The sequence below is a fragment of the Elephas maximus genome, chromosome 25 (assembly GCF_024166365.1).
Source record: "Elephas maximus indicus isolate mEleMax1 chromosome 25, mEleMax1 primary haplotype, whole genome shotgun sequence".
Classification (NCBI taxonomy): domain Eukaryota; kingdom Metazoa; phylum Chordata; class Mammalia; order Proboscidea; family Elephantidae; genus Elephas; species Elephas maximus.
Window position 1 is genome coordinate 68,278,416 of NC_064843.1, and position 22,156 is coordinate 68,300,571.

The 22,156-nt window shown below is 48.8% G+C and overlaps 1 protein-coding gene across 2 annotated transcripts in view; it reads right to left on the minus strand.

The window, feature by feature from the left end:
- Window positions 1-22,156, minus strand: part of ABHD12 (abhydrolase domain containing 12, lysophospholipase) — an 85,605-nt gene that overhangs the window by 4,665 nt on the left and 58,784 nt on the right. For both annotated transcript variants that reach the window (XM_049869386.1, XM_049869387.1), the window contains exons 4-11: window positions 20,571-20,690; window positions 13,331-13,361; window positions 11,109-11,154; window positions 7,336-7,465; window positions 3,909-3,946; window positions 3,054-3,133; window positions 1,886-1,968; window positions 436-514 (exon numbers count right to left, since the gene is read on the minus strand). In XM_049869386.1, coding sequence (XP_049725343.1) covers window positions 436-514; window positions 1,886-1,968; window positions 3,054-3,133; window positions 3,909-3,946; window positions 7,336-7,465; window positions 11,109-11,154; window positions 13,331-13,361; window positions 20,571-20,690 — 607 coding nt within the window. The remainder of the gene's footprint in view (window positions 1-435; window positions 515-1,885; window positions 1,969-3,053; window positions 3,134-3,908; window positions 3,947-7,335; window positions 7,466-11,108; window positions 11,155-13,330; window positions 13,362-20,570; window positions 20,691-22,156) is intronic.

Consider the following 22,156-nt stretch of genomic DNA (forward strand, 5'->3'; position numbering starts at 1 on the left):
CCTGTGCATGCAGACGGGGGCTGTTCGCTCCTTTTCCCTGCTTCCTCTCTCTTGTGGGCTGCACCAGCTGTCTGCACCCACCCCAGCCCAGGACAGGACCCCCGTGCCCTTCCCAAGCAGCCTGATGGCAGTCCGCAGGGCAGGGCCCTCCGTGTCTGCAGCCTCGCTGTGGGGTCACGTGAAAGCATCCAGCTTGTGCCATAGGCGCTGGCGCCTCACCCCACCCTGCAGCACAAAGGACATCGTCTTGGCACAGGCCTCACTTGCCCTTCTCTTCCTCCCTAAGTATCCCTTCCAGCAACAGTACCCTTCTCCACATCTGCCTAAGCCCAGCCTGGCCCAGGAGATCAGTCCATACACAAGTGCCCTTGGGTTAGGCCTGGGGCCTCTGGGTACCTGCTTGGGCCAGAGGTAGCAGCAACTCATGACACTTACCTTTCTGCCGAGCTGGAAGGGCACAACTGGGTCATCCTCTGCATGGAGAATAAGCAGGGAGCAGGAGATGTGCTTCACACTGTGGAGGGAGGGGGGAGTTTTTTCTAGACAGAAAAAACAGGCCCGGGAATCCGGGGCCAGGGACGCGTGGTTCTCCCACACCCTGATGTGGGTTTGGGGAGGTTTTCTCAGTGGTGCTTGCCTAACAGTCTTGAATTCGTCTGGCTTCTTTTTACTAGAGAACCAAAAGTTGATTTCTTAGCTATTTCTATCAACATCTGTTCTAGCTTGTTGTTGTTCTAGCTTGTTGTTAGCTGCCACTGAGTTGGCCTACGGCTTATGGCAGCCCCACGTACAATGGAACAAAATGCTTTCTGGTCCTGCGCCATCCCTGTGAACAGCTGAGAATCAGATTGTTGTGACCCATGAGCTTTCTACTGGCTGACTTTTGCAAGCTGATCACCAGGCCTTTCTTCCTGGCCCACCTTAGTCTGGAAACTCCGCTGAAAGCTGTTCAGCATCACAGCAGCACTGAAGCCTCCACGGACAGACAGGCGTAGCTGCACATGAGGTGCACTGGCTGGGGACCAAACCTGGGTCTCCTGCGTGGAAGAAGCCAGTAATTCTACCTCTGAACCACCCCTGCCCTCATTAGCTAGGTGAGAGTGTGAATTTAAATTGAAAGGTCAATTCATTCACCGAAGTCTGGCCCCTGTGTATTTTCTGGAAATTGAAAATGATTTTTGTCAAAAGATTCTTTAAAATTTACAAAACAATACTTGTAAACTGAGTAATGTAGGTGTGCCAGGAAAGCTATTGCAAACGAATGTTGTTATGAGTCTCTTGGCCAAAAAGTCAATACCCTCTACTTTATCTTTGGTGTCAATGACAACTCAGAGCACTCCAGCTCTAAACATTTACAAATAAATTAAAATTTTCAATAGATCCAATTCAAAAGATCCAAATCCTTTCAGCTGCTACATAACAGAGCAACAGGACACCAGGACTGGAAGGGGTCTGGGTAGCTCCTGGACCACCCTCTGATGAACTGGTGGCAGCAGGAGGACGGAAAGCCTCCTCATGGCAGCTCCGGCGGTCGTGGCCCGGCACAGTGCCTGGGTCTGAGGGCACGCTGGCCCCTAGACATGTACCCGGCACCCTCGGCCGGCATTCACCGTCTGTGGCAGAGAAGCTTACGTCCTCCTGTCCTTCAGGAAAGGAGGAGGTCTCTGCTGTGCCGTGTTTTGTCATGACATTGACACGAGGTTTCTGGAGAAAGTACTGAGCCTTCAGCAACAGGCTGATGCCAATCCAAGAGGGCTTCACTTCCCAGTGGCATCGGGGCTGGGGTCAGGGGGTGGGTACAGCACTGTGCAACCCAAGCTCTCGCCTGGGCTCAGTGGGGAAAGTCGTGGCCAAGCAGCAGCTTCAGGAGGGACCAGGTACTCACTTCTCATCATTGGCAAATTTAATTCCACTGCTTGTAATAGGATCGAGGAAAAACCAGTCAAATCCAGGGAAGTATCGATATATCTGAAGACAACACGGAGACAGTTTTCAGAGTGTTTATCAAAACATCCATGCAAAAAGCAAAGGTCAAAGTGCAGGGTTCGCAAAGCGCTGTCCATAACTACCAGGCTCTAAGGGAACACGTGTGCAAGATCAGAAGACGAGGCAGAGGAGAAACGCAGCTCAGGGTCACCCCCACCCCAAGCAGGCTGACTGTGGGACCCACAACCAAAGCCAGACTCAGGGTACCCCTACACCTCCCCGCCCTCATGACCACATGCCAAAGGCCACAGAATCACTTTCCTCAAGAGGCTTCCAGATGGGTTTTGCCACTGGGGCCACAGGGTCCACCCCTCCAGGCCCCAGAGACCCAGCCACCATAGAGGCTGATCTGCACACAGCCCCACCTCAGGGCTGCAGCCAGAGTCCAGCTGAGAAACCAGACTTCCAACAGACACTAGTCCTGCCACACCTGAGAAGACAGGGACCCACGGTCATCTTTCCTCACAAGGTTTCGGTGAAAAGCAAGAACAGGGTAAAACAAAACAAAGGACTCTTCTGGCCTGGGACAGACACCAGGATGAGATCAGGACAGGTGAGCAGACCCAGAGCGCTCCCAGAACACGGGCCAGCTGAGGAAACCCTGGGCATTCAGAGCAAAAGGGAGCTTTGCCAGGCCAGGCTTTTGAAAATGAGGCTGAGGCTCCAGGGTGAGGGCCTGGAATTCCAGCATAGGTTTACTCAGGTCCCGCCATCCTCAAAAGCTGACCTGGAAAGCGAGGCAGCAGTCCACCCTTTCCACTCCTGAGAGGCTGCCCCTGGGCCCCAGGCCCCTGCCCAGCTGCACCCCACAGCCACAGCAGCACAGGGCCAGGGGTCTGTGACTACATGCCCCTACCCTGCCTTGCAAGTGACAAACTTCCTGGGCAGTCTGCAACCAGGCCTGTGCCTAAACAGGCAGTAAGTTTTAATAAATCTGCTTTTTATTAGAATATTATAATAGTAATTTCCATAATTAATTTTTTATTTTATAGTTATTGATTTAAAACTATTTTAACATTCTATAATAATTATTTTAATACTAAATTTTTAATAAAATCTCTACTTGCCACTGAAAACGGATGGCTTTTTGCTTCTTCACGGATATTGGTGAATGGAGATTCCAATATCAGTGCATCTGGTGGTGTCTCTAGACAAACAAAACAAACAGGGAACAGTGGGGTGGGCAAGAAGCGCTGACAAGATGGACTCTTCCTCAGAGGACGCCCCACTGTCTGCAGTGCCCTGTAAGCCTGGGCCCTAGTTGGGAGGGTGCCAGCCCAGATGCCTGCAGGTTCTGGTTCCCCAGGGAGCCAAGTGCCTCCCAGATACAGCAGTGAACCCAGGTGCCCACCCAGGAACCCGCCTCCACAGCACCCTCCCGCCTAGGCAGGTGTGTGGCCACGGACTGTGGAGTCACCTTGCTGAGCACAGCCTTGCGGGCCTGAGGTGGGCTGTGTGAGCTCACCAACCATGCAGCTGAGGAAGTTGCTTAAGGAAGCCAAGGCCTCTGGTCCTGCCCAGTGCTCTGGCAGGTGTGGGGAAAGCAACCGTAGGCCCCAGGGTTCCTATCCCACAATGCTAGGCTCACCCTGGCCCTGACACAGACCTAGCATAAGCCCAGCACTGCCTCTGCTGCTTGCCCGTATACGGGAGCGACAGCACCACCTGCCCCATGAGAACTTGGAACAGGGCCTGGAATGCAGCAAAAAAAAAAAAAAAAAAAAAAATTTTTTTTGCTGCATTCCAGGCCCTGTTCCAAGTTCTCATGGGGCAGGTGGTACCCCCAAAATACCAAGCTGTGGGGGAGCAAAGATGGTCCAGAAACACCCACCAGTGGGAGCTGTGGGGCCCATCCTGTGGAGGCCAGGCCTCAGGCCACACGCCAGGAACCGCAGGTGTGCTGCTCAGACAAGCTCTCTTACCTCGCTCGCAAAGGCGCCGCACCAAATTTGTTGCAACCCTGGAAAGAAAGAAAAATCATTCAGTTGAATTGTGATAAAACGTTTTAGATGAAACTGTTTTAATATCTGAAAGTAACCAGAGAAGCTGGGGATCTGTTGAGTTATTGTTGAGGCTTACGGGCAGTGGGAGAAAACAAATGCTTCCTGATTGTAAAAAATATATATAAAACAAAACAAAACAAAAAATGATTTTCTAAGCAAAATTAAGGAGATCTGAACCCAGCAAGACCATGAATAAGATAACTGCTCAAAATGAAACAAGACCCACACCTCACACCATGCACAAAAACTAACTCAAAATGGATCAAAAACCTAAATCTAAAACGGTCAGGATCATGGAAAAAAAATAGGGACAACATTAGGAGCCCTAATACATGGTATAAACAGTATACAAAACATTACTAAGCATGCAGAAGAAAAACTAGATAACTGGGAGCTCCTAAAAATCAAACACCTATGCTCATCCAAGGGACATTACCAAAAGAGTAAAAAGACTACTCACAGGCTGGGAAAAAGTTTTTAGCTACGACATTTCCTATCAGTGCCTGATCTCTAAAATCTACATAATACTGCAAAAACTCAACTGCAAAAAGATAAATAACTCAATTAAAAAATGGGCAAAATATATGAACAGACACTTCACTAGAGAAGACATTCAGGCAGCTAACAGATACATGAAGAAATGTTCACAATCATTAGCCATTAGCCATTAGAGAAATGCAAATCAAAACGACAATGAGATTCCATCTCACCCCAACAAGGCTAGCATTAACCCAAAAACATAAAATAATAAATGTTGGAGAGGCTGTGAAGAGACTGCAACACTTATACACTGCTGATGGGAATGTAAAATGGTAGAACCACTTTGGAAATCGATTTGGCACTTCCTTAAAAAGTGAGAAATAGAACTACCATACAATCCAGCAATCCCACTCCTTGGAATATATCCTAGAGAAATAAGAACCTTTACACAAACAGATATATGCACACCCATGTTCGTTGCAGCACTGTTTACAATAGCAAAAAGATGGAAGCAACCAAGGTGCCCATCAATGGATGAATGGGTAAATAAATCATGGCATATTCACACAATGGAATACTACGCATCAATAAAGAACAGTGATGAATCTGTGAAACATTTCATAACATGGAGGAATCTGGAAGGCATTATGCTGAGTGAAATTAGTCCGTTGCAAAAGGACAAATACTGTATAAGACCACTGCTATAAGAGCTCAAGAAACAGTTTAAACAGAAGAAAATATTCTTTTATGGTTACGAGAGGGGGAATGGAAGGAGAGGGGTATCCGCTAATTAGTAGATAAAAACTTTAGGTGAAGGGAAAGACAACACACAATACAGGGGAGGGTCAGCACAACTGGACTAAACCAAAAGCAAAGAAGTTTCCTGAATAAACTGAATGCTTCGAAGCCCAGCGTAGCAGGGGCAGGAGTTCGGGGGCCATGGTTTCAGGGGACATCTAAGTCAATTAGCATAATAAAATCTATTTAGAAAACAGATTTTATTTGGAGAGTGGTGTCTGGGATCTTACACGCTATCAAGTGGCCACCTAAGATGCATCAATTGGTCTCAACCCACCTGGATCAAAGGAGAATGAAGAACACCCAAGGACACAAGGTAATTACGAGCCCAAGAGACAGAAAGGGCTACGTAACCCAGAGACTACATCAGCCTGAGACCAGAAGAATGAGATGGTGCCCAGCTACAACCGATGACAGCTCTGACAGGGAAAAGAACAGAGAACCCCTAAGGGAGCAGGAGAGCAGTGGGATACAGACCCCAAATTCTTATAGAAAGACCAGACTTAATGGTCTGACTAAGACTAGAAGGACCCCGATGGTCATGGCCCCCAGACCTTCTGTTAACCCAGGACAGGAACCATTCCCAAAGCCAACTCTTCAGACAGGGACTGGACTGGACAATGGGATAGGCAAAGACGCTGGTGAAGAATGAGCTTCTTGGATCAAGTAGACACTTGAGACTATGTTGACATCTCCTATCTGGAGGAGAGATGAGAGGGAAGAGGGGGTTAGATGCTGGTGTAATGCACATGAAAGGAGAGAGTGGAGGGAATGAGCGGGCTGTCTCATTATGGGGAGAGCAATTAGGAGTATATAGCAAGGTGTATATAAATTTTTGTATGGAGACTGACTGGATTTGTAAACTTTCACTTAAAGCACAATCAAAATAAAAAAAAAATGATATCTGCTCAACAACGCGTTCTGGGAGCTGTGTGGTTATAAGAAGGCTTCCAGGAAGACAGATGCCCAGCTGGGCTATGGTCAGGATGCAGGACCCCTGGAGGGGTACTGGGTGGGCTTGGTGGCCCCCAGGCACTGGCTGGCCCCCTCTGGCAACCTCACCTGGGACAAACTCCTTTGAATCATAGTTCCCTCCCCTCAGCTGATACACCAAGGCTAGTATGGACACTGCTGAGCTGGGCAAGAAAGGGGCACCGAGGGCAGCCCTGCCAGCTTGGAAGGAGAGCTTCTTGTAGCCCAGGACCAAGAGGCCCTCTCCTGAGACACTGACAAGCCACAGCTCCAGGATGAACTGTAGGATGCTGTCCAAGGGGAAGGCCAGAGTTGGGAGGGCCACTTCCTCAGACACAGGGCGGTGAGGTGGGAAACGTCTGCTGAGGTTCTTGGGGTCTGGGCACTGAGAGCAATGGGTCCTTTCAGAAACACTCTGGACTGCCCAAAAACTGAACATGAAAATGCGCCCTGTCTGAGCAGAGGTGGGAACTGAAACACCCACTGCCTCCTCCCACAAGTTCTCTGGTAAGCCAGTGTCAGCTGAGCGGTCAATCTATTCACAAGTGTCCCCGGTCTGCATACTCGAAGCATGACGGCACTGGATTTGATAACAAGCACACACATCTTGAAGTCAGGCTTTGCTCAAGTTAGTTGGTAGATGTGACAGCCCAAGAGCATCCTGAGAACACCAGAACGGTCTGTCCATGGCCTGAGGGCTTAGCCTGGCCCCACACCTGTGCCCCCAGAAACATGCACCTCCACCACACCTGCCCATAATGTCTCAGTCATTTTGGGGTTGAGAAGTTAAAACAGCTCAAACTCTTTATGGTCTCCTGTGCTGCTTCAAACACCTCCTCCCTATAGAGATGAGGAGGGCAAAGATTTGGGGTACTAACAGTATGTCAGGGTTCCCTTTGATACTTCTCTTCAGATTACGGGCTGGAAAAGCTGCCCCTGAAAGACCTATTCCTGGTAAAGGCCACATCCTCCAGGAACTACTCACCTGGTACCCACAGAATAGCCCCAAATGTACACAGGGGACATGCAGGAAATGCCCACCCAGTGCCCACTGAGTGCCCCAAATGTACAGAGGGCATATGCGAGAATCACTCACCCGGTGCCCAGGGAGTGTCCCCAAATATATACCGGGTTGTCACCACTTCTTGCTTTGATCCAGTCAAAAACGTGGAGTGCATCATACGTCATGCCCTGCTCAGACGGCGTTCCTGCTGAGTCACCCCAACCTGGAGAAGGGTATAGGAAGAGCTGAGACCACGGTCATAACCTGACACACACAACACAAACACATGTGCATGTGTGCACAGACACACACACACACACACAAGAAGGGCCCACACAGCACTTGAGCCCAGAACCAGGAGAAGCGACCTTGCAGCAGACTGGAAATGAGCTGTCCCTCAGGGCACGGGCAAAAGATCCACTACCTGAGGTTCCAGCCACAGTGCTGGCCACCTGTTCTGCTGGGCAGAGTGGGTAGTGGGGCGAGGGCGGGTGGCCTGTCTATCCAGCATCAACGAGGGGCAGATGTGGGGCCGTAGCAGTCACTCTCCCCATGCTGGCTCCCTGGTCCCTGGCTTACTGGCCAAACCCAAGGTCCCCTCAGCAGTAACTCTAAGTTGATGGGCTGCAAATCTGATTGCCAAGTAACAAAGTGCTGAGTCAACAAACTACCTCCCAGAAACCTTAAAGCTGGCCTGACACATGTCCGGGCTAGAGCTCCCCCACAGGTAAGAAAATCCTAAAATGCTGGGGCCAAGTGGCTCTCGATCTTCCCTGCAGGGTAGGTCATTCTCTTGCTCTTCTGGTCGAGGGTGCTGTTATCAAAACCCACAACCCCACATGCAGGGATGCCCCTACAAGCCCCTCTCCTACTTCTGCTACCTCCTTACCCCTGTTACAATCCCTAAAGTGAGCAGGTCATCCATGCACCCTTGACTGAGCCCTGAGGAACTGCTGTGAGACAGGGCATTCAGATCCTGAGACCTCAGCTGATTACTGATCCTGTGAGACAGGGATGTTCACACTCACCCCTGAGACATCTGCCAGCCACTGACCGTCACGCAGACAGAGATGGTCAGACCGACCCCAAGACCCCTGCCAGCCACAGATTTGTACAGACAGGAGCAGTCAGACTCAACCCCGAGACCCCTGCCAGCCACAGATTTGTAAAGACAGGGGCAGTCAGACTCAACCCCGAGACCCCTGCCAGCCACAGACTTGTGTTCATCAACCTACCGGCACTTCAGGCCTTGGTGATGGTCGGCCCAGGCAGGGAGGCGGAACAAAACAATTTCCCCACCAATGATTCCAGGCCAGGCCAGGCACCCTGGACAAGGACCACGGGGCTCCCTGGAGCACCTGGACACCAGCTGGGCAAGACACTGGGCCTGGTCCTGACTTCTCAGCCCAGCTGCCGTCCAGCTCCAGACAGGTGGCAGGCAGTCAAGAGGCTCCAGGGAAAGAAGGGAAATAAAGAGGCAATTTTCTGGCTCAAGGCAACTCTGACCTCTGACCCAGAAAGGGAAGGGGACTTGACTTTACGCCAATATCTCTGTCCCCACATTACCAACTTCCCTGGCATCAACATTTGAAAAATACCCTTTCCACTGGCCTCCCTTACTTAGCCCTGAGTCTCCAGGAAAGGTCAAGTACAAGGGTCATTTTTAGCAGCTGGGCAGTGAGTCATCATCAAATGATCTGAAGGCACGAGCTGTAGAAAGAGTGGGTTCTGCCGTCTGAGCAAACCTAGTGTCTGTGTGCAGGGCGACCCACCTGGCCTCCCAGACAGTCCTGATTAGGGAGGGAGCAATGTGGGGAGGCAGGAGAGACAGGTTCAGGACATGCAGAGACAGAGTCAGAGATGCAGACACAGAGAGATAGGCAGACACACAGGCACAAAGACAGGTACAGAGATGTGGAGACAGAGACAGAGATGCAGGTGCAGAGAGACAGGCAGAGACACAGGCACAGAGACACAGACAGTTACAGGAATGCAGAGACAGACAGAGACAGGTACAGACATGGGCACAGACACAGAGATAGGTGCAGAAATGTAGAGACAGAGATGCAGGTACAGAGAGAGACAGGCAGAGACACAGGCACAGAGAGAGGTACAGAGATACAGAGACAGATGCAGGCACAGGGAGAGGCAGGCACAGAAACACAGGTGCAGAGATGTAGAGACACAGAGACAGAGGCAGAGGAGGCTGGTAGGGGGTAGGGTGGGGAGTGCAAGGTGAGGAACGGGGAGAGGCTGAAGCATCTGACAGGGTGGAGCCCAGTTTACCCTCCTGGCAGTTCCATCTTAGTCCACTGAAGGATATTCATAAAGCAGAGTCTCCTAGAGACATCACCCCTGGACGTATGAAAAGTGCTGCTGGGTCAGGTCCCCAGGAGCTTCTTGTACAGGTTAAAAACACAAAGACTCAGTAAGAACTGAGAAGAAAGTGCTTGAAGCTAACTGTGGAATTTCACTCCTTGTTAGAAGTACAGGAAGCAGAAAGGGAAAAGGATGCTTCCTTTCTTTACCCTACAGTCTGTAGCATGGAGAAGAGGAGAGGGAACTACTTTCTAGCTCCTTCTCCATTTGAAGTTTTGCCCTAGTCCAGAACTAAAGTGAGAGAACCACCCCGCTGTAGGCAGAATAATGACCTCACAAAGATGTCCACGTGCTAAACCCCCAAACCTGTGACTATGTGAGGCTACATGGAAGGGGGATTATAGCTGAAGATGGAATTAAGTTTGCCAATCTGCTGACCTTGAGATTGGGAGAGGATTTTGGATTATCCAGGTGGCCCAATGTAACCACACGCGTCATTATAAATGAGAGGCAAGCAGGAGGTCAGAGGCAGAGAGCCACAAAGTGAGAATGACTTGACCCGCCACTGCTGGCTTTGAAGATGGAAGGGGGCCACAAGCCTAGGATCGCGGATGCCATTAGAAGCTGAAAAAGGCAAGGAAACAGTGTCTCCCTGGAACACCCTGGAGGAAAGAAGCCTTGCTGACCTGACACCTTGATTTTAGCTGTGAGATCATTTCAGGCTTCTGACCTCCAGAGCCATACAATCATAAGCTTGTGTGTTGTTTTAAACCACTAAGTTTTTAGTTATTTGTTACAGCAGCAGAAGGAAGCTGATACAACCCCCACATCCAGCCAACAACAACCAGGCATCCCTTTATTGCTACTGTAGGACTGTATCGAGAAATACACTTTTAAAACATTTGCTTGATACTAACACCAAGTATCTTTCACGCTCTGTAAGGTAAAATGCTGTTAGAGTATATCAAACAGTTGACTCTTGATTTGAAAAAACATGACCTTTCAAGTGGTAACCTCAATGATTCATTCAAAAAAGGAAGAAATACTTTTTCTCTCTTAACCCATGGCCGTTTTCCCAACTCATAGCGACCCACAGGACAGAGGAGAACTGCGTCATAGGATATCCGGGGCTGTAAACCTTTATGGAAGCAGACTGCCACATCTTTCTCCCATGGAGCGCCTGGTAGGTTCAAACCTGCTGACCTTTCGGTTAGCACCTGAGCACTTAACCACTGTACCACCAAGACTCCTTTTTCTCTTAGCAGTTCTCTGGTTTGTTTTCAGAATAAGACAGGCTCTGCTGAACATAAAAGCTGTTGGGAATATCTGAGTCCAGCAGAGAAACAAAACAGCGCTTCCTACATGTCTGTTCCTCTGAGAGAGGGCGTATGCTCGGAGCCCCATCGGAGGGCCCCCAGTGAGACATGCCACCTGTTCTAGCCTGCTCTACCCTCATTCACTAGGTTTGCTCAGAGGGGTCACCTGTGAATCAAAGGATGGGTCGGAAGGAGACTGCACTCAGATGCCTCTTCCAAAAGAAATCTCACCTCTGTAATCAAAGGTGACAACATGGTAACCAAGGGAACTCAGCACCTGTGAAGTGAAAAATAAACATTTTTGAAAACAAATCCAAGCATCTCTGATGAAGGCAACTGTGCCTCTGACTAAAGTCACCCACAGTATTGCCTTGATGTCCTGTACACAGGGGAGGGAGCTCAATGGTGATCTTCTGGCTTGGGGGGCTTCAAACACCCTAGCAAAAAGGGCAGGGGACAGGCAAGAGGAGGAATTCCAGAGCCCTGACCTCGACCTGGGACCCTTTACTGCAATCCAGCATTTCTCAGACTTTGTTCTCTCAATTGAGGTGGCCGTTCAGGGCTGAGGAGGAGAGAATGTGCATGCCGTCATGAGCAGACCTGCACACTGGGCTGTCCTGGAAACACTGTCCAGTCTCATCTGTCAGTGCCAGTATCTGGCAAGTGTTTTCTAACCTGAGTTTCCCTAATAGATGGGAGGGGTAAGAGGGCAGAGAGACTGCAGGGACTTACTTGCCAGGTCTCTTTCTTTGACATGATCTGATCTGGAGCAGAGGTATCTATTCTGTTTGGGGCCAGCCCAAACCACTCTTCCTAAATGCTTTAGGTTTATTTCAGTCTTTGCAGTGGGTACTCCTACATTTCAAGTGCATTCCTGGGGAGCAGGAAGGCCACAGCTACACAAAACCCACTTCAATGTCATTCCTTGGTGGCATCATGGGCAGGAAACAGCAAGCAGGGCTGAGTCTCTTCCTCTAAGAAGCCACATGGAGGGTTGACTCCACTGCTAAGCATATGGAAATACTCTGTACCCTGCACGCAGGCATTCATTCCCCTGCCCTGATGGGATCCAATGTACAAAGCTCAAGGAGAAAAAGCCCTCCAACAGCCCAGAGCTGTAATGTACCCACACATCTGCTTATGCTCCTTCTTGCCCTGCTAGCATATGCAGATGTCCATTTGCGGGAAGCATAAAGGGGACAAACGTGGGTGGCTCTGACACCCAAACAACCCCTAATGAAGAGCACAGCCAAGCAGAAGCATGGGTGCGGTTGCCTGCGCCACTGGAGAGCTGCTCTGCACCTCGGGAGTCCTGTGTGGATACCTGTGCCACTGAAGACCTACTCTGTACCTCGGGAGTCCTGTGCCACTGGAGAGCTGCTCTGTACCTCGGGAGTCCTGTGTGGATGCCTGAGCCACTGGAGAGCTACTCTGTACCTCGGGAGTCCTGTGTGGATGCCTGCGCCACCGGAGAGCTGCTCTGTACCTCGGAAGTCCTGTGGGAGCCTGCGCCACTGGAGAGCTGCTCTGTACCTCGGGAGTCCTGTGCGGGCCTGCGCCACTGGAGAGCTACTCTGTACCTCGGGAGTCCTGTGTGGATGCCTGCGCCACTGGAGAGCTATTCTGTACCTCAGGAGTCCTGTGTGGATGCCTGCGCCACTGGAGAGCTACTCTGTACCTCGGGAGTCCTGTGGGGGCCTGCGCCACTGGAGAGCTATTCTGCACCTCTGGAGTCCTGTGGGGGCCTGCGCCACTGAAGAGCTACTCTGTACCTCAAGAGTCCTGTGTGGATGCCTGCGCCACTGGAGAGCTACTCTACCTCGGGAGTCCTGTGGGGGCCTGCGCCACTGGAGAGCTACTCTGTACCTCGGGAGTCCTGTGTGGATGCCTGCACCACTGGAGAGCTACTCTGCACCTCGGGAGTCCTGTGTGGATGCCTGCGCCACTGGAGAGCTACTCTGTACCTCGGAAGTCCTGTGGGGGCCTGCACTCAGCATGCCAGGAGTGTCTGATTCGAGTCTGAGAGCACGTCCTGTTGGATGTGGGGATGTTTGTGCCAGCACAAGTCTGTGACCCTGCAACTTGCAGTGCAGTAGAGCTTCCTGACCACAGAGCTCTCCTCATTCATCATGTTTATGAGTAACACATTTCAAACATGTTTTACGTAATTTGCCAATATCTGCCACATGATCCACAAAATAAACACACTCTGATTTTAAAAAGCACCCTCGAGACAGCACTGTGGGAAGCATTTTAAGGCAGAGTCCAATAGGGAACTGCCTTCCAGCACTTCCATAAAAAGCCGTATTAAAAGAACTAGTCATGATCGACTTTCAAAATTATGACTTGCTTCTTGCTAGCCTCCTAAAATGACAGTCAGAAAGCAGCACGTAGAACATGGTCTGTGCTTCCCGTGCACAGGTTGTTTGTGTCACCCTGTGCCTGCGCCTTACCTTGTACAGCTCCACACGGTGGTCCCCTCCCCTAGAGTGTCACGGGAGAAGAAACAAGAAAAGTAGGTATTAGCACATTTTCTCAAGCGGTCAGGCCCAGAGTCACACTGCAGAGTCTGGGTCTTTTGTGGCCTGTTCCCCAAATCCCACACTAAGGAGGTACAGTGCAGTGAATTACTTAATATGGCCCTCTGGCCAGTCTTTGTGATCTCCACACAGTTAGGTGGGACTATGCAAACAGGGTGTATGGAACCTGTGACGGTTAAGTGTCAGTTTGGCTGGGCCATAGTTTTCAGCGGTTTGGCAGTTGTGTAATGATGTAATTCAGCAGTTATATAATATCATCCTCCTCCATTTTTGTGGTCTGATGTAATTATCTCCATTTTGTGATGTGCTGTCCTTTATGTTAATGAGGCAGGATTAGGGTGGGATGTATCTTGAGTCACCACCTTACTAGAGTGTGTGACTCAAGCCACCCTGCTTATCTCAGTCACCACCCTTACCACTCTTACTCAAGTCACCACCTTTCATCACCTTACTGAAGTCACACCCTTGCTTGAGTGGAATCTTTTATAAGAGATAAAAGGAGAGAGAAATGAGCACAGAAGTGGGGACCCACTACCACCAAGAAGTAGAGCTAGGAATGGAGCATGTTCTTTGGACCTAGGATCCCTGCACTGAGAAGCTCCTAGAACCAGGAAACAGAGAAACACGGATGTAAGACCAGAGATGATGAGAGACAGAGAGAAACAATGGCAGAGAAACAGAGGCAGCAGAACCAGGAGACCAGTGGGAGGTAGAGTGGTGAGTGTGCCGACCCAGAGTGAGAAAGCTGAGTACCTTTGGGTAGGTGGTTTGCTGGCAGAGTGGGGTGTCTCTGGGCACTTGCCTGAGCAGGCCAGAGGCTGGGCAAGATGCCCAAGGGGCTGAGAGGCTGAGGGCCAGAGAGAGGCCTGCCTGGGGGCATGGGTGAGAAGAGCCTGTCCTGACCAAAAAACTGTACCCTGAGTCGCTTCTGATCCTGAACTATAACCTGTTATTTCCCTAATAAACTCCATAATTGTGAGTATAGTCTGTGAATTCTTTTGGTCACTGCAGTGTATTGTCAAACCCAGCAGAGAAGTACAGTGCCACGGGAGGGGTGGCTGGTATCAAGATTGGTGAAGATTTTGGACAGAGGAAGTACGTCTGTCCTCCGCTTCACAGGAATCACCCTTGAGCTGTCGGTCTTGATTCTCCTTCCCCCCTTGAGAAGTTAACGGTCAGATGCCCCTGTCACACCACTTTTATAGTTGGTGTCAGAAGTGGAAGGAGAGGCTGATGTTAGAGATGATGGAATGGTACAGCAGTTTGGAAAAGGTGGGTATTTGAGACATCTTTAACCTCTGCCTCATAGGAACTAGCTTTGTGGTGATGCTTCTAAAAGAAATTATTCAGGAAGGGTCAATGTGGACAAGTGACTCTCTCCTTGTGTCACCAAAGTGGTCCCAGGTTTGCCTCTGGCAATACTATGCAAAGCAAGGGACAGTCTTAGCATTTTGGGGGACTTCTTAATTATAGCTTTTAACTTTATTTTAGAATGGGTCACTCACACATATAGTACAAAATTCACCAGATACAAAAGGATATATAGTAAGCTTGCCCCACTCCTGCCCAGCCATCCAGTTCCTTCCCTCAGCTTCCTGTGAGACCATCCATGCACAAAGAAGCAAGTGCACTTATTTACTTTAACACACACATGGGCCACACCATGCACATTTTCTGCAGCTTGTCTTTTTCACTTAATAAATCTTAGCCAACTTCCAGTACATTCTTTTTAGTGGCTGTTCACTTTCTTTAGCTTGTTCTCATTGCATGTTTTTTTTGCTGTTTCCCACCTGTTGCTAATCTAAGTTCTGCTGCCGTGACCACTGTCAACTTATGTCCTCTCACACACATGTGCTTCCTGTGGGTCACATTCCTGGATATGGATGTGGGGGCTGACGGTGTGTACAACAGTCATCCTGGCAGTTAAGGCCAAATCCTTCTTCAAAAAGGTGCTAGCCTTCTACCAGCAGTGTCTAAGAATGATTGTTTCTCTAGCCCCAGACCAGAGTTTCAACAGTTTATTTCTTACTCTTGAGGCTGAACATTCTTTCACACGAACAAATTGTTTCACATGTTTATGTTTCTCTGTCTGAGAATGATCTATCACCTCTTCCCACTTTTCTGTCGTGTCATTGCCTTTTTCTTATTGTGGACATACACTAGAGTAGGAGCAGGGGCTACCTTGGGAGGGAAGAGCCAAACTGGCAGGTGGGACAGAATGCTGAAGGATCTCTCATCCTCTCTATACTTCTGAGTTGTTTTGTTTTTTACATGGAGCATTTGACCATTTCATGTATGTGTATCAGGGGAGGGAGGTTTCTGTCGGGAGACAAAGAAGAGAAGGAAAACCAAAAACCCACTGTCCTTCAGTTGATTCTGACTCATAGCGACCCTATAGGGCAGAGCAGAACTGTCCCATAGGGTTTCCAAGGAGCACCTGGGGAATTCGAACTGCCGATCTTTTGGTTATCAGTCATAGCTCTTAACCACTGTGCCACCAGGGTTTCCAAACAAATACAAGCTGAATTAATATGCTTTTCCCTTCACAATTTTACACAGTACCATGCTGTCATATGTAACACAGAAGTAAAGAAAACAAAGGACTGAGTTTCAAGACCAGAGGGAAACACGGCAAAGTGTTTTCAGTTATCTTTGGGAGAGTTCCCGGTGGCTCTTTTCTAAATTTTCCAAATTTCCTACATTGAGCAAAAAAGCAGAGGTGTCCAGAGTGTGTACAATAGTTGCAGTGGCCCAAGGAGCGTGGGTCCTAGAAACAGAAGCAGAGGTGAGGAGCACAATCACATGCTCTCTCTGCACATACAATCATGACTGCATCTGGAATTGCTCAATTAACCACAACTGAGCAGACAGCAGCAGGCCCAGGCTAACCAACAGGAGGACAGCCCAGTGGGCTGGCAAGTCGTCCCTGTTACCAGCATCTATATAACTTCCAACCGTAAAGATGGCTTATGACAACTTAAGTAGGAACACTTCCTAATTCGTCAACAGGCTTCTTCTGGGCCACAAAAGTTTGCACTGGTGGCAGTTACCATGGGGGCGGGGGTCGTGGATGATTCTCCTATATAAACTGTACACTCTGTGAGGATAAGATCCTGTCTAAATCAGTTACCATTCCCTCATCTGGGCCTAGCACATAAAAACCAAAAACTCACTGCTCTCCAGTTGATTCTGACTCATAGTGACCCTACAGGACAGAGCAGAACTGTCCCATAGGGTTTCCAAGGAGCACCTGGGGGATTTGAACTGCCGACCTTTGGCTAGCAGTCATAGCTCTTAACCACTACGCCACCAGAGTTTCCAAACAAATACAAGCTGAATTAATATGCTTTTCCCTTCACAATTTTACACAGTACCACGCTGTCATATGTAATTCAGCAGCATTGGACCTCATGATCCCCGTGAGTTATACTAGAAACCTGGCCATCCTTAAGACTGTGTCAACGTAAAACATTCTGATTTCCAGACTCCAGGGCTGCTGCACCCTGCAGCAGGTGCCCTACAGAGTGGAGGAGATACCAGCCAGGGACTGCACTTCTGTGATCAGAGAAGGCACCTCGAGGAGCCACGTGAGGCACAGTGAAACAAGATACAGGCAGGGGCAATGTGGTGAGAAGGGCAGACACATAGGGCACAGAAAACCTGTAGCACAGGTAGTCTCTGGCGGAAGGAGTGGGGAGGAAAAGAGGAACCTGACAGTCACAATATCCCTTTTAAACCTGAAGGTATAGCAGGTTTTGTCTTTTGTACCAGTCGCTCCATGGAAACCCTATGGGGCAGTTCTACTCTGCCCTGTAGGGTCGCTGTGAGTTGAAACTGACTTGCTGGCAAAGTGTTTTGTTTTGTTTTGTTTACCATGTGATTGGCATTGCTTAACTGAACCTCATTCATAGCAAACCACAAAATTTTCTCATTTATAGTGTCAAAGACAGAAGTTGATAGCAGTTATCTTGCTTTGATTTTAGGCTTTTCCTTATCCATGAAACCAAGTATTCACTTTAAAGAAATCCCTGACCAAAGTTAATCTCCACCAGCGGCTTTTCTTTCACTCAAAGTTGCAAATCCTCTCTTTCCAGCTTGAAGCCAGGTTTACCAAATTTGAATTCCAAAAGATAGGGCTGGCTGGAAGGCCACAGACCATCATGTGACCTGATATTCCTTGATCACACTAAAAGGAGGAGGGCAGGGTTCAATCAATCACATTAAGATTAGTCAGTGGTTGATCTATATTTCTCCCTCCTCTTCTCTTTATGAGTTAGTGTCTTAGTTACCTATCTAGTGCTGCTATAACAGAAATACCACAAGTGGATGGCTTTAACAAACAAAAATGTATTCTTTCCCAGCCTAGGAAGCTAGCAGTCCGAATTCTGGGTGCCAGCTCCAGGTGAAGGCTTTCTCTCTCTTTTAGCTCTGGGGGAAGGTCCTTGTCATCAATCTTCCCCTGATCTAGGAGATTCTCCATGCAGGAACCCCGGGTCCAAGGGACAGGCTCTGCTCTCAGCACAGCTTTCTTGCTGGTATGAGGTCCCCTCTTCTCTCTGTTTGCTTCTCTCTTTTATAATTCAAAAGAGGTTGGCTTAAAGCACAATCTAATCTTGTAGGCTGAGGCCTGCCTCATTAAGGTAACTGCTACTAATACCATCTCATTAACATAGAGATAGGATTTACAACACTTAGGAAAATCACATCAGATGACAAAATGGTGAACAATCACACAATACTGGGAATCGAGGCCTAGCCAAGTTGATACACATATTTTTGGGGGACACAATTCAATCCATGACAGTTGGTATTGACTTGAGGACAATGGGTTTGGTTTTTTTGTTTTGTTTTCTTCTCTTTATAAGCCCAATTGTACCTAGCTTCTTGGATACATTTGCTTTTTCTGGCATGAAAATGCTCTCCCTGTATGCATATAGAATAACTGCCCAGAATAAACCTTTTGTTCAAATTTCAGTGAGTTTTGGTTATTTTTAACAACAGCAAGATGTCGCAAGAGCTGTTGTAGCTACTTGCTCTTTGAAAAGCAGCTGGACCAAAGACAAAAGCAACTTGCAAAGTGCACACCAGGTCTACCCCTGAGCATAGGCCCTGATTTTGCCCTTACCTTCCAAGGTGTGTGTAGCTGCTCTGTAGTGCCCTCTTCCACCACACATACCCCACCCCCGTGCTGCTCCCCTCCAGGAAGGTCCAGGCAAGGTTCTCCTGACTGGTTCTGCCTATGAAATGCCCTCTTCCCCGCCTGCCAACGTGGCTCAAGGCATCACACTGTGATGGCCCTGCACTACATGGACTCCTTGCAGGCTCTCATATGCAACCTAAAAAATCTTGGCACCAGTGATTTAGAAAATAATATTGGAATCATTATTCCCTGTCCTTGAGTATAGACAATGTGACCCAGCTAAAGCTGGGCCCACAGGAACTCACAAAGGCACATCAACTGAGCCCCGAGGAATAAAGACAATAGATAGGATAATCTTGGAAAATATCTTTTAGGGAACTTTGCACATAAACCAATCAAACAGAACACAGAAGACTTCCCACTCTTATCTTTCTGTATTAACATATGGTCAGTAGAAATTGTTGGACCTGTGAAGAACCTCCTGACTGTTGTCACTGAAACCTGTACCAATGATTGTTGAGAGGGACAATTCAAAACGTAGGATCACACTTCCTAGCCAGTCTGTGAAAAGGTGAAACTTTCAATGGTTTGCCCCTTTTTGTGTTAATATATACTGATGACTCTGTAATGTTTTTTGGACTCCAACAGACATGGCTGTGGCAGCATGCTTGTCCGTTTTCCCATTCTTGCTTATTCCGTAATATTTCCTTGGATTTGGGCAGCCATTGGCTCTGGCAGGATGCTTGTCCACTTCCCACTTTTGTCTTTTTGAGTGTATGCCGGCCGAATGAAACTTTTGTTTTGCTTTATTAAACTTTGTGATGTTTTTTCCCCGACAACACCAGTGACCCAGGCTGTTTTCCAAGCAAGACTTTGCTCCAAAAATGTACCTCCTCCCACTCTTCTTATCCCCAGGGCACTCCTACATGATGTGATGTCTTTAAAGCAGGGATAACCACTCAAATTCCGGCCAGTTTGAAGGAGGTGCCATTAAACCCATTCATGATAAAACTGGGATAAAACTGGGTAAAGACTTCATATGCCATAAACAGCTCATAAAGATGCACCGATATTACTAGTTTTATGTCCAGGACAGAGAATTCATAGGATCACCCTGAATACACGGCAGGAGGTACAGTCTGATAGGATTAACTTGTTATGAGTGCTCAGTTGGGGTCTCTTCAGTGGCCTCTCTCTACCTGCAGCCACCCTCTGAGACCACCACTATTCCTTTCTCAGCACTTCGTGGTCTTTTTTTCCAGGAAGTTGCAGGAGTGCACTGGATCAGGTTTCACCTGTCTGTGCACTGGAGCCATCCAACAGGTAGATGGTGCAGAGCCAGCCACACCATAAGAAAGTGGATATGTACCTTGCGTTCATCAGCCCAGGATGGCGGACCCAGTAGTGCCAGCTACATAGTTCACCAGAGACCACATTCTCCAAGGACAGCTGTAAGGTGTCATTAGTACCCCTTCTATGAGTGAGTACTGCTTTCTTACTCACTGGAAGCCTCGTTCCCTAAAAGCACAAACTGCCAGACACCTTGCCGGTGGAAACCACATAGGTAAAAAAAAAACACCCACTCCTGCCAGGGGGAGCTAAGTCACTTTGACATGGAGAAGCGGCTCCCATTCCAATCCCAGTGCAGAGCTTCAGAGAAGCGGTTTCTGGACGCAGCTTCCTACATCTGTCTAACACTGTGGTTCCCAAGTAAGCAGGACCCGGGTCCACTTGCAGTCCAGACCTGACGTTGAGTCAGTGGAAACACTGCCTCAATTAAATTTCACATGAACTCCACCCTCCCCGCAAAACCCCACATTAACACCACCTTTTCCTTTGTTCTTGAGACGCCCCGTGAGGTTGCACCGGTGTGTATGCTTCCTCATCGCAATGGGCTAATAACCTGATTCTGTGAGACCACAGGTTTTCTCCTGGCAGTCTTAGCTGCCTGGGCTAACGCTCCCCTAAAAGTAGCTGTGCAGGGCAGGGAGATGCATCTGTGTGGGCTCTCACCTAGTGCCCGCATTGCCATGCAGATACAGAACGATAGGGTGGTTAGAAGCCAAGGTGTCCTCATACCACATCTGGTCCTTTCCTTGGGCGTTCCTCCACCAGACAGCTGGGACGGTGTGCCTAGAAACAGAAGCAGAGGCAAGGGGCACAGTCACATGTACTTTCTGCACTTACAATCACATATGCCCCTGGAATCGTTCAATTAACCACAACTGAGCAGAGAGCAGCAGGCCCAGGCTAACCAACAGAGGACAGCCCGATGCGCTAGCAAGTTCTCCCTGTTACTAGAACAAGCATCTAGGTAGCTCCCAGCTGTAAGGAAGGCTTATGACAACTTAAGTAGGAACCCTTCCTGATTTGCCAAAAGACCTCTTGTGGGCCATAGGTTTGCACTGGTAGCAGTTACCAGGGGGTGGGGTCAAGGATGACTCTCCTGTATAAACTGTAAGCTAATTCAGCAGCATTGAATCTCACGATCCTCATGAGCTGTACTAAAACCCAGTCACCCTAAGACTCCATGTCAACGTAAACATCGTGATTTCCAGACTCCTGCTTATGAACTACCAGAGCAGACCTATCTCTGCAGGAGCCTTTCCAGGTTGATACAAAAAAAAAACCCCAAACCTATTGCTGCTGAGTCAATTCCGACTCATAGAGACCCTATAGGACAGAGTAGAACTGTCCCATAGGGTTTCCAAGAGCTGCTGGTAGATCTGAACTTTTGGGTTGCAGCTATAGCTCTTAACCACGGCACCACCAGGGCTGATACAGGCAGCCTGTAACTGCTGGAAACGAAGTCTGTTTTCGGAAGCGGGCGACTCCTGCTCTGTGCTTTACCCTCAGCCCTGTCTGGCCAAGGCCTCCTTCAGAGAAGACACCAAGGGTAATTTTAACTCAGGTCAAATCATATTCTATTAATCACTAGTGAGGGCCTGCATTAGCAAGACTTTTTAAAGATTCTGGTGAGAATTTTTTTTTTTTAATTAAGTAACCAATCTCTCATGTCCTAGGTCTTAAGTTTCAGCATCTCATTTCTCATATATCTCTGATTCTTTAAAGGGGATCACCTTTTGGGGGGTGTTCTGACCAGTGTAATTATAATGCCTCTGGGAGGGAAAAGTACACTTTAAAAGGAGCTAGGAGCTGACATGCTTCCAGTGGCCACCCTACCCCAAACCTGGGGTTACTGACAAGGGCCCAACTCCCTGGGCCTCCCTTCTCCTGCTGCTAAGAGAGGAGAAATCATGTGCACAGATGGGTGGCTGCGAAGGAGCTGACGGTGAAGAGTGCCCGGCCTCATTCTGGGCATCAGGCCCTTCTTTCAGGAAGGCTGTGGGAGGACCAGGCAATGGGCAAGGAGGTGAACTGGAACTCACTGCTCACCCCCGGGAACACCAAGCCACTCTGACACCACATACCCTACCTGTACTTACAATCACAACTGTATCTAGAATTGCTGAATTATCTCAGGCGTGGGCTGGAGCAGTCTCCCAGTGAACGTGCAGCGCCTTTGTCATTACCTTGAGACTTGCTATCACTGTCACTGAATAAAACCCTTTTTTGGGTAACTGATAATTTATGTAAGT